Source organism: Rhinatrema bivittatum, chromosome 8, assembly GCF_901001135.1.
Source record: "Rhinatrema bivittatum chromosome 8, aRhiBiv1.1, whole genome shotgun sequence".
Taxonomy (NCBI): Eukaryota; Metazoa; Chordata; class Amphibia; order Gymnophiona; family Rhinatrematidae; genus Rhinatrema; species Rhinatrema bivittatum.
In genome coordinates, this window is record NC_042622.1 from 253,288,922 (window position 1) to 253,302,286 (window position 13,365).

Here is a 13,365-nt window from a genome sequence, read left to right on the forward strand (position 1 = left end):
AAGGTATCCCCCTGAGACAGACAGAATCATAACTTGGAATAATCTAGTCTTCTCAATATGCAGGTGGAGTTTGAGGATGGCTTCCAGCTAATGGTAAAACGGAATGATATCTATACACTGATGGAGCCGCTTCCCAAGAGAGTGAAGTCTCGACTGGTGGGTACTGCTTTTATTGTGGAGGTGATGCACTTATACTGAATGTGCTTCCTCACTGCATATATTTCAATTCCCTGCCATCCCCATTCCTTTTTTTAAACTTATGAATCAAAATTAAAGAGAATGATGGGTCTGGGGCATGATAGAGAGATGGTGTGAAAGAGAAGGTGGCAATCCCTGTAGTTGCAAGAGAAGTGCTGTTGGGATGGGAAGGTGGGGGTTATCTCAAAAGTGACTTGTCCTCCAGCTTTTGGACAGCAAAGGAAGCTGTTAGGTAGTTTAACAATGAGGAAAAAAACAAATCAGTTGTTAGGTACTGCTACCATTTTGCTTGTAGCCATTCTATTATAATATGAGTATCTTGTGTTCAGGTTACTGACTTCAGTCACCTAGAAATATATAAAAAACATTTTTTCTCTGATAAGCAGGATGGCAGTCCTTACAAGTGGATGGCAGCAGTTGGAGCCCAACCTGGAACTTTTATGTCAGTTTCTAGAGCTTTGACTGTGTTCTTCTAGGCATATGCAGCACGGCATGATTATGATACCACATGTCCACCTAGGGACCTCTTCAGTGTTTCTTTTCCATGGAGCCTATCTGTCTCATATCTTCCCCCTCCTGCTTTGTTGAAATTACTTTACAGTCCAAAATAGGTTATTCAATAAACATACACATGGTTAATGCGACTCCAACATTGCTGTATGCTTCAACGGCAAGAGAAAATGTGGAAAAAAGGATTTGCATTCACAAAAAAGCGGGGGAGTAGCTTGCTTGTTGCGGCAGTTATTACCCCAAACCAAATAAGCCTGATACTTCACTTTCAGTGCATATCCAGCATAGCTCTCTGCTTCAACAGCAGGGAGGGAATGAAGATAAGAGGATTTATATTCAGACAACAACCAACAAGGAACTGAATTACACAGGCTGGGTAAACAAATAAGCGTGGGAGTAGCATGCTTATTGCGGCGGTTACTACCCCTTACCAATTAAGCTTGATACTTCACTTAAATGCAGCTCCAGCACTGCTCTCTACATCAATGGCGGAGGTGGAAGGTAACTAGAACCAAAAAGTTACTAATAAGGGCCAAGAGTAACAGATAAGTATGAGAAAAAAAAATGTATGAAAGCTTGCTGGGCAGTCTGGATGGGCATTTGATTTTCTTCTTTTTTATTTATTGTTTATTGCATCAATATAGCAATAACATTGTATACAATACAACATCTACTAGATAAAGGAGCCCTGACAGACGTGCTGCACATGCGCGGGCGAGCACGGGAGGGGAGGGGATTGAGAGAGAGGGGGGAATGATGTGGGAGGGAGAATGGGGAGGGGAGGTGGAAGGGAGAATGAGGGGGAGGGGGAGGTGGAAGGGAGAATGAGGGGGAGGGAGGTGGAAGGGAGAATGAGGGAGGGGGAGGTGGAGGAGGTGGAAGGGAGAATGAGGGAGGTGGAGGTGGAAGGGAGAATGAGGGAGGTGGAAGGGAGAATGAGAGGGAGGGGGAGGTGGAAGGGAGAATGAGGGGGAGGAGGAGGTGGAAGGGAGAATGAGGGGGAAGGAAATGGACCGAAATTTTTTTTTAATGTAGCCCGTTGTTACGGGCTTAACGACTAGTCATATTTCATACGTTTCACAATGCATTAACTGATAACCAAGAACGTATATCACATCTCTGAATTCCCCCCCCCCCCATGTGAGGTTTACAACATCTCATCAATAGGGTCACTTAAGATGAGGATAATAGAGAGACACAGATATCTATAAAAACCATAATACCAGGGTGAGCAGGACATTATAAATGAATGAGCATGAAAGCATATGATACGTAGAATTGGCATTGCTGTAAAAGTCTCGGACATAATAATAAGGGATGGCAAAAACAGAGATAAATATAATCATTACTACACCACTCCATCTGTCTCCGTGTCCCTCTGCTGTTCACTCTTCGACAGCCAGTCACCTAGGGGTTGCCATGTCTGTAGGTTCCGATGGCTAGACGTTTTTAAGAGAGCAATGCCCTTTAAAAGCGTCCAGAGTTTGCGTAGTCTAATCCGTAAGCACTCTATGGAGGGCAAATCTATAGATCTCCACTGCAAGCAAGTTCACAGCGAGCAGCCATTATAATCATATGGGCAAGTTTACTTTTAGCCGGTGTAATGTCAATAGGTAAGTTCAAAAGAGCTTGCTCAGGGGTTAAAAGAACCACTTCCTCTAGAACCTGCTGTAGAATTTGTGTAATAGATTCCCAGAATGACACCCTAGGGCAGGACCACCACATATGATAGAAAGTGCCTATCTGTCCACATCCCTTCCAACAACGAGGATCATTTGTGGCTGCAATTTTATGTAGACGGTCTGGCGAATAATACCACCAGAGGAGTACTTTATAACAATTCTCTGCCAAAGTGACATAGGGAGACCCTCTCTTTGTTGCTATAAATATGGAGTCCCAGGTCTCTTTGAATAAAGGTTTGCCGATATCTGCCTCCCATGCTTTAATTAATGTCGACGTAACAGGGGAATCTTTATTGACAAAATTATACAACTGTGAGATCACTTTCATAAAAATGTCCGCATGTTCACACCAATTCTCCAGCTGTGTCTTACCCATTCCCAAATCTCTACCTATCCCTTCAGTTTGGAGAAAATGTCTGATTTGTAGATATGCAAATACATTAGTGGAGGCTAAATCATATTGTTCCCGTAATAAATGGAAGGGAATCAGTGCTCCCTGATGCCAGAGGTTGCCCAAGCATCTAATACCTTTTGATTCCCAAGCAGAAAAGATTTTCATTTGGACCCCAGGAAATAGTTTAGCATTGGCGGTGATGCTGGAATTGTAAAGGTACTGCCAATCTCCCACTAGAGAGTTCTTCCATGGCTCCCATATTGTTAAGGTAGTTTTAACTGGTAGTGAAACATATTTTAGAGCAATCCACATTTGCTTAGGCTGCCATATGAGAGCCCTAAGGGGCATTTTACCTATTAATGCTTGTTCTATGGTGCTCCATTGCTTTTGTGTACCAATTTGGTGCCAGTCTAAGCCCGCCCGCATTTGGGATGCCATAAAATACCAACATAAATTGGGCACTCCTAACCCCCTTCTTTTCATGGGTCTAAATGTAATCTTCTATGATACATCCTCCAAATGTAGGAGAAAATTCGCTGCTGCCATTTTTTTGAGGATCTTAGAAGGTATGTGTATGGGTAGTGCTTGGAATAAATATCCCAGGCATGGGAGAATATTCATTTTTATTGAGGAGATCCTGCCAAACCATGAAAGAGATAATTCGGACCATCGATCCAAATCTCGAAATATCTTATGTATAAGTGGTGGATAATTTAGTTGGTAAAGCTCCTCAGGGTTATTACTAAGAGAGACCCCTAGGTATTTAATTTTCTTACGAGCCCATTGAAATCGAAATGATGTCTGAAGGCTAGGAAGTTTTGCAATAGGAACTGATTCATTCAGTATTTCAGATTTTTCAACATTGAGTTTAAAGCCTGATATCTTGCTAAAGTTCTGAAGTTCCATCAAAGTCTCCCCCAGGGCCTAAGTTGGATTTGTTAAGGTAAACAAAATATCATCGGCGAACATCAACATTTTCTAATCTGTCTCCCACTGTTATGCCCCATACATGGGGATTGTTTCGAATTCTAGTAGCTAGCGGTTCCAAAAATAATGCAAATAATAAGGGAGAAAGGGGGCAGCCCTGTCTCGTCCCCCTCTTGATTGAAAAAGTCTCCGATTTCCTAGCATGTAGCAGATGGACTCAGGACCAAATGGTATAGTGTACTCCTGATAGCAGTTGGTAATCTGAGTCAGATTTCAATCTGACATCAGCCTACATATACCCGTGCAGGAAACTTAGCTCTTTAGTATTTCTCAGTCTCCTTAGCAGTTTGTGACACTACACACGCTTGCACAGCGTTAGAAAATCCAAACCAAAGAAGAAAGAAAATCTTACCTCTACAAGACTAGCCCTGCTCTCCTGCGGTGATTCTTAAGGGTCCCTCCCCCAGTCGAGAATTCCTGAGGTGATTTCCGAGATCCCTCAGCGGTAAGCCTCGGTCCGGTAGCCAGTTCCCGGCATGGACTTAGCCTCCAGAGTGGCTGAGAGGCTGCGTGTGCAATACCGAGCGCAGCGATGAAGGTATTTTCCCTCTCCCCCCGCAGCCGGAGACCAACTGGCATGAGACCAGGAAGCGCCGAGACAAGGTAAGGTAGAAAATTTTTTAAAGTCGTTATATCTGATTGTATTTTCAATCATCTCAATTTTCTTGTTGTTTATCAATTCCCCCTGGATCAACCCCGTTTGGACCTTTTCAATTTGCTCACATCGATTTTCACATCTTACAATCTTTTCTCCATGTAAAGACATTTCTGGTTCAACTTTCATTATCCGATTCTGTATGTCAACTACCATATTATTCAAAGACAAAATCACTGATTTCAAATCGGTTAAAGTAGACCAGACATTTTCTAAGGTTATAGGCTGTGATTGGGACACCTTTGAGTTATTAGGTAAATTCACTGTTCCAGGAGAACATGTTTCATTCCTCTCATTTGAGGTCACTGTTCTCCCCTCATGTCCCGATGGTGTAGATGTTAGAGGGAATTCATCCTTTCCATTGGAATTCCCTCTAATTCCGAGCACAGCGATGAAGGTATTTTCCCTCTCCCCCCGCAGCCGGAGACCAACTGGCATGAGACCAGGAAGCGCCGAGACAAGGTAAGGTAGAAAATTTTTTAAAGTCTCCAGTCTCCGAGGCTCGGATAGCCGCACAGATCGTCCTTCCGGCGTCTGATATATTGGGATAAGCAGCCCCGCCCGGGCTACACCCCGATCCGATGCGAGGGTCCTTCCACGTGGAGACCCTCCGGGGGGGGTTCACCATCTTGCCTGTGTGGTCGTCGGCGCCATTTCCCCCCCTTGATTGCCGTATCGTCCACACAACAGAGCCGTGCGCACGAAGACGAGCCGGGCGCACAATCAACTTGTGCGCACAGCAGCGCGTGCATCTGTGCCGTGCACACAGCCACGCGTGCACAACGGTGCCGGGAGCACAGCAGCTCGGATAACGGTGCCGGGCGCACATATATGCCCGTACGCACAGCTGCGCACACAACTCCGCTAAGCACATATATAGCGGCCTGCACGCACATCTCCTGCTTCCTGCACGCACAAGCGTCGGTGCACCCGGAGCGCACAACTAAGCCTCCCGGTACGTGCTCCTATGCGCACAGACTAGTTTTGAGCCACTCCACATGCACAAATCATGGCACCGCAGGCCAAGAAAGCCAAGGGACAAGCCCTCTGCCCAGCCTGCCACCTGAGAGCTGCGCAACCCGAAGTGGTCTCTGCCCTGTGCCTGCAGTGCGAAGAGGCTTTGGGGGAACAGAGGCAAGGCCCCGCTCAGCTAGTAGAGGAATCAGTCTCCACCAATGATAGTACCCCAGACCTCTCTATCTCCGGCTAGGCCCTTCCTCAGATGGGCCCCTCGGGGAACGCCACTGGATTCAATATAGACCCAGGGACCTTTTCCTGGGTGGAATTCTTCAAAGGGCTGCAAACCTTTGTCCAGGCACAATCGGTGTCACCTGTGACACAGCCACAGAACCCACCAGAAGAGCAAAACTTTCCAGGCCCCTCTCGGCCTCCCCAAGACTTGCTTCCCCCAGGCAAAAGCCTTCCCTTAGGGGACACAGACACCTCGGAGGAAGAGCCAGACTCCCTGGAGGTAGGGGAAATCCCTCCAGGAAAGGAACCATACCGAACCATGATGCATTTCTTCTCCAAAGACGAGCTACTAGACCTCGTGTCTCTGAGCCTGAAGACGCTGGCCATCCCAGGCACAAGTACCGCAGCAGAGCCAAAGACTAACCCTGTTTTGGTCCGGCTCCATCAGGCCTCATGCTATTTTCCAGTGCTGCAGGCTGTACAACAACTGATTGACCTGGAATGGAAGGCCCTGGAGGCCAGCTTCAAAGGAGGACGGGCCCTAGAAGCCCTATACCCTCTGGAACCCTCAGCCAGAGAACTCCTAGGGTTCCCCAAAGTGGACGCCATGGTCTGCGCTGTCTCAAAGCGCACTACCATTCCAGTCGAACGAGGAGCTGCACTCAAGGATACCCAGGACAGACGTCAGGAATCCATCCTTAAACAGTCATTTGATGTCGCAGCTATGTCTCTGCAGATCGCTGCCTGTCTGCCATGGTGAAACGTGCTTGCTTGTCGCTCTCCAGGGACACAACCATGTCCGTCGAAACATTAAAACAGACGATATCTTTCCTCATGGATGTGACCTCCAACCTGGTGCTCGTCTCATCCATAGTGGCAGCCAGAAGGCAACTCTGGCTCCGAAGTTGGTCAGCTGACGTGTCCTCCAAGACGAAACTCACGAGAATGCCCTTTAAAGAAGCCCTCCTGTTCGAAAGCGAACTGGAGAAGTTAGCCGATAAATGGGGCGCATCCCCAGTACCTCTGTTACCAGAGGACAGGAACAAAAGAAACCAACGCCCCTCTCCCCGAAGACCCAAGGGCAGAGGATCCCAGCATTTTAGACCATACAAAAACACATACCAAGCACCTCGCGCCGTGGGCAGGGGCCAGTCCTTTTGGAACAGACAGAACAAGAGGTAAGCTGGCTCAGGTCCAGGCCCCCGCCGCACCCCACAATGAGGATCAACAGACCCATCCACAGGAAGAAGCCATAGGGGGCAGGCTTGCCCTATTCTACCAAAGATGGGTCGAGATAATATTGGACAAGTGGGTCCTAACCATCATTCGAGAGGGATACTACTTGGACTTCAACAACATTCATCCAGACAAATTTGTGAGATCACCGTGCCACTCCCCCTCCAAGAGGACGGCAGTGGAAACCACGCTGACAAAATTACTCAGCCTAAAGGCGATAACTTCTGTGCCCACGCACCAACAAAATTACTGGTCACTATTCCATCTATTTTATCGTCCCCAAGAAGGAGGGAACATTCTGGCCCATCCTGGACCTCAAGACCCTCAATAGCTACCTGAGGGTACCACACTTCCGCATGGAAAGCTTACGCTCAGTCATAAGGCCAGTACAACTGGGAGAATTCCTGACTTCTCTGGATTTGTCAGAAGCCTATCTCCACATCCTGGACCATCATGACCATCAGCACTTTCTACGCTTCCTGATACTGGACCATCATTACCAGTTCCAGGCTCTACCCTTCGGACTGGCTACTGCCCCTCTGATGTTCACCAAAATCATGGTTGTAGTGGCGGTGACACTGAGGAAAGAAGGAATCCTCGTACATCCGTATCTGGACGATTGGATGATCAGGGCAAAATCTCCAGAGGAAAGTTATCAGGCAACCACCAGAGTCAAGAATCTACTGCAGAATCTTGAGTGGATCGTCAACACAACCAAGAGCTACCTGCAACCCTCCCAGTCGCTAGAGTACCTAGGAGTCCGGTTCGACACCAAACAAGACAAGGTCGTTCATCCCCCTACAAGGAGAAGGAAATTGATGGACCAGTTGCGAAAACTGTTGAACTGTGCTCGACCCAAGGTATGGGACCCTAGAAGTCGTCCCAGGGGCAAGGGCCCACATGCAAGCACTACAACGTTCCCTACTGTTACGATGGAACCTGATGTCCCAGAACTTCTCCATCCGCCTCCAGCTACTGGCAGAGGTGGGGACCCAGCTCCAATGGTAGCTACAAGAAAACCATCTGAGCAAGGGACTAAGACTATCCCCACCGATCTGGGTCTTGCTCACCATGGATGCGAGCCTACAAGGGTGGGGAGCCCACTGCCAGGAACTGATGGCCATGGGGCAATGGGACAAGGAAGAGTCAGGAAGGAACATAAACCGACTGGGAGCCCGAGCAGTCAGACTAGCCTGCCTACGATTCAGTCACAGACTCCAGGGTGAATCTGTCAGTCATGTCAGACAATGCCACAACAGTGGCCTACATCAACCATCAGGGAGGAACCAGAAGATGTCCCTGGAAATAGACCCCCTAATGGCGTGAGCGGAAGCAAACCTACAAGGGATCTCAGCCACCCACATTGCGGGAAAAGACAACATAACTGCAGATTACCTCAGCAGAGAGAGTCTAGACCCAGGGGAATGCACACTGTCGACCACAGCCATAGATCTTCTGGCAACCCGGTCCAACGCCCAAGTTCTTCAGCCGCAGATGAGAACCACAATCCCAGGGGATTGACACCCTTGACCAGTCCTGGCCACAAGAAAATCTGCTATACGCTTTTCCCCCATGGCCATTACTGGATGGGATCATCCGCAAGAAAGAAAACCACAAGGGGCTAGTACTTCTAGTGGCCCCAGACTGGCCAAGAAGGCCATGGTACGCAGACATGCGAAGACTTCTTGCGGGGAACCCTCTGTGTCTACCTCTACATAGAGACCTGCTCCAGCAAGGACCGATCCTCCACGAAGACCCAACTCTATTCTCTCTGAAGGTCTGGCCATTGAGAGGATTCGCCTGAAGAAGAGCGAATACTCTGGGGCAGTGATTAACACCTTGCTCCGAGCACGCAAGTTTCCCACGTCTCTAATTTACATATGGATATGGAGAATATTCGAAGCCTGGTGTGAGGATAGCGAAGTCCTTACATGGACAGCCAAAATCCCCATGATCCTGGAATTTCTGCAGGACGGTTTGAAGAAGGTGTTGTCTTAGAACTCCATCAAGGTTCAATTGGCCGCGCTGGCCTGCTTCAGAACCAAAGTGGATGGCATCAACCTGTCATCCCATCCAGACATTTCCCGCTTCCTGAGAGGGGTCAAGTAAATCCGACAACCTGTAAAGTGGCCAGTGCCCCTGTGGAATCTCAATCTAGTACTAGACTTCCTAGCGGGAACTTCCTTCAGACCTACACGCCGTCTGTCACTATGGCTTTTGACCTTGAAGAACTCCATTCCTAGTGGCAATATGTTCAGCCCGTCACATCTCCGAGCTTCAAGCACTATCCTGTCGGGAACCGTTCCTCAGATTCACACCGGGATCCATACAGCTGCGCACTGTCCCCTCCTTCCTCCGAAGGTGGTTTCTCCTTTCCATCTAAACCAAACCATCTCACTGCCATCTCCAGACGAACATAAGGACTCGGAAGACTCACACCTTCTTCGCCATCTTAACATCAGCAGACTCCTCGTCCCAATACCTGGAAAGATTGGAATCTGTACGAAAGACGGACCACCTATTCGTCCTTCACAGCGGGAATAAACAAGGGGAAGCAGCCTCGCGGGCAACCATAGCCTGTTGAATCAAAGAAGTAATCAAGGCGGCCTACGTAGAGGCAGGGAAGCCGCCTCCTCTACAAGTCAAGGCCCATTCCACAAGGGCCCAAGCAGTGTCCTGGGCAGAAACCAAGATGCTGTCACCCGCCGAGATCTGTCGGGCGGTGACGTGGTCCTCCATTCACACCTTCTAGAGGTTCTACCGCCTGGATGTCCAGGTCCGGGAGACACATCATTTGCAAGGGCAATACTAAGTGGGCCACGGGCACCCTCCCACCCGATTCAGGAGTAGCTTTTGTACATCCCATTGGTCCTGAGTCCATCTGCTACACGCTAGGAAATGGAGAAATTATTTACCTGATAATTTCGTTTTTCGTAGTGTAGACAGATGGACTCAGCATCCCGCCCACGACTGCTCCAAAAAAATCTGGAAACCTCGGGAGTCAATCCCCGAGAGCAAGACAAGCACGGGTAAGCCAGTTATTACCCCTAGTTCAGGACACCCATAGTTGCCTGGTGTCTGCGTTTTTCGGTTGAGTGCACTGGTGGTCTCCAGTTGGAAATCAGTTTAGCCAGTCCAAGTTAATCAAGTTAGCCAAGTTAATCAAGTTATTAAAACACACATATATCCACAATTGCTTTTCGAGAAGAATACTGAAGAGCTAAGCTTCCTGCACGGGTATATGTAGGCTGACGTCAGATTGAAATCTGACGCCATCTCCCAACTACTATCAGGAGTACACTATACCATTGGTCCTGAGTCCATCTGTCTACACTAAGGAAAACAAAATTATCAGGTAAGTAATTTCTCCAATATATCCCGTTCACCTTCAGTCGGGCCCTAGGGTCGGTGTATAATTGTTGCAAGCAATTTAGGAAATGGGTGCCAAAATTTAGCTTCTTGAGGGTGCTGAATAAAAATGGCCAATGCACCATGTCGAAGGCCTTTTCTGCATCAATAGATAATAGAACAGCTGGGATATCTTGTTCTTTCACCCATCGTATTAGATCTAAAATTTTTCGTATGTTGTCCGCGGCCATTCGTCCAGGGATTAAACCCGCCTGGTCTATATGAACCAGCCTACCCATAATCTGATTAAGACGGGTCGCCAAAATTTTAGCTAGAATTTTGAAGTCAATATTAATGAGAGATATTGGCCGATAAGATGTGCAATTAGTGAGATCCCTCCCCGGTTTTCCCAAAATAGTGATTCCGGCAACATTCGCTCCTTTCCCCAAGGAATTGCCTTAACTTAAATAGTTGTAAAACTCCTGTAGGGGGTTCAGAAGCGCTGAGGAAAATTGTTTATAGAATTGTGGGGTGTAACCATCTAATCCCGGGGCCTTATTAGCGTTGAGTCCCTTAATGGCCTCTATGATTTCCTCTTGTGTGATTTCTTTTTCCATATACTCTCACTTCTTCTCAGTCAAGCAAGGAAGCGTTATCTCTTTTAGATATGCCATCTATATGGCTCTGTTGTATAGAGGATTCAGCATCGTACAATACTCCATAGAATTGTTGAAAGCGCTCTCTGATTCCATTAGAATCCCTGATTCCGATGATCTGGTTTTGGGTTTGGGCAAAGAGTCAAATTGAAATCCCTGGTAATAATTAAATTACCTTCCTCCTCCTTAGATAGTAATTGGTCAATCTGATCGAGAAAGTTGTTCTGATCTATGTTTGGGACATATATATTTAATAAAGTAATCATTTCCCCCTGATACTCAAATTTAACCAGAATAAATCGTCCAGTGCGGTCTTCTACATGCTTCTTTATTTTTTAATCATATCCTTGCTTGAATAATATACAAACCCCCGTGTATTTATTTAATCTATTTGCGGCAGAGAAAAATCGATATGCAAACATTGGCCAGTCTAACAAATGCTCGTAGCACATGTGTGTTTCCTGCAAACATCTTATCCCTGCAGATTGGAGTTGAAGATCCTGTCAAAGAAGGTGCCTTTTGCGAGGGATATTGAGACCTTTTACATTCAGTGAAATAAACTTAAGGGCCATTTGTCAAATATGTGGTTTCTTGAAAATAAATTTGTGCCCTCAGGTGTACTGTACCATAGATCCTATTCTTCATCCCTATCTCCCCAAAGGTATGCAGATTATGGCCCACATAAGTAGCTCCCAATCTCAATCATAAAATGTCACTCTGTATGCCCTGCCTTTCTAGCCGCCCACTGATTTCTCCCCCCCCCCCCCCCCCCTCCCCAAGTAATCGCCATAACTTCATGGCTATTCTGCTTGTGCAGATGTAGGACGGTGTGAGTACTTGGTACGGAATAGTATCCCTCCCATTATCACCAACTGTGTGAAACTCACAATCCTCCCCTCTCCCTTTCATTAAATCAACTTTCCCCATAACATTATCAACAGTGCTAGCACTTATCAAATAGATTCTCTAACCATTTAAGCTTAACAACCACTATCTGTCTTACTGAAGAGTGATCTCTTATTTAGAAATAAACCTGTCAAAAGTCCACTGGGCGCTGTATCAGCCTGCTCCTTCTTGCATAGTAGGAGAAGTAGGTCCTGCGTTTCTTCTGAGTCTCTGGTCGATCTTCTCCACCTGCTGCCATCGCGGAGTGTCTGGTCTGCCTCTGCTTTCTCCGGGTGCCATGACTTTAATATGTAGGCCTGCCGATTTCAAAATGGCTGCCACTTCCTCGGGCATTGTAACTCGTGTAGTAGTGCCCTGAATAGTGATCGAAATCCCCGTTGGAAACAGCCACCGGTATCTATTTTTTTCCTTTCTGAGCACCGTAGTTATTGGCTGGTATGCCTGGCGTCTTGTAAAAGTCCCCGGAGATAAATCCGCAAACACCGAGATATTTTGTCCTTCCCAAGACCATGATTGCTGCTTCCTGGCTGCCAGCAGTACCTTTTCTTTGACTGGGTAGCGGAGGAAGCAGGCGATGATATCGCGTGGTTGGTTACCGAAACGAGGACCCAGGGTGCGATGCGCTCGCTCCAACTCGATCGGGTGATTAATATCTGCAGCGTCTCCACTGCCCCGCTCTCCAGGAAAAGCTTACAGAGCATCTGAACCACCTCGTGGCAGTTACTATATGCCTCCGAGTCAGGTATTCCACGAAATCATAGGTTGCACCTACGATTCCTATTTTGTAAGTCCTCTACTTTTAAAGTAGGTCAGCCCTCGACTGAGCTACCACTTGCAATGCAATTGTTTTATTTTCTTGCGCTTCCAGCCTTATATCACACTCGCCTATTTCCACCATTTCATCCTTTATTCTTTGATTTTCTCAAGCAGTTCTTTTTTTATTCGCTTTTAAGTCCCTCCTCAGGTCGCTAAACCACTGCCTGAATTCTTTGCGGGTAGGTACTTCAGATACCGGGGCCTCCGTCTCTCCGGCATGGGAATCAGAATCCTCCTCCGACCTCTCCATCATTTCCAGGTCAGCTTGTTCAACTAGGCCTTCCAAAACCGCTCTGGACTTTAAGTTCGAATATTTACTGAGATCGGTCCCTTTTTTCTTAGTCGACATAAGTGGCTGCTGTGTGGGTTGAGAAAAGTCTCAAATCTCTGCAATGTAGAGAGGATGGAAGGCGATTTTCTTGTTTATTTCATGGTGTTCGGGAACTCCCTGCTTAAGCTGCCATCCCGTTCCGTGACGTCACCCGACCCCCGTTTGGTGGTCTTCTGCCGTCATTTCATTGCTATGTTTAGGAATAGTTTGTACAGGGCATCACAGTCTTTTGCTCCCATTAGTAGGTGTGGGAAACCAAGCAGTGTTTCCTTGGCTGGAGACAGAAAGCCACACTGACTCCAGCCTTTCTAGGGCAGATAAAACTTTATTAAATAAACACAATTCTTACACAGTAGACTGCCTACCTTAGCATTAGTCACTTTTATACCCAGAGACTGTAGACTGCCTTGTTTCTGGTTTGTGCACACTTGCTCCCTGCTGGTTTGTATAGAGCA

At 47.2% G+C, this 13,365-nt stretch overlaps 1 protein-coding gene across 1 annotated transcript in view; it reads left to right on the plus strand.

Annotated features, from left to right (window-relative positions):
- Window positions 1–13,365, plus strand: part of KDM4B (lysine demethylase 4B) — a 735,609-nt gene that overhangs the window by 692,854 nt on the left and 29,390 nt on the right. The window contains 1 exon segment of the mRNA XM_029614587.1: window positions 64–156. Within this exon segment, the coding sequence (XP_029470447.1) occupies window positions 64–156 (93 nt within the window).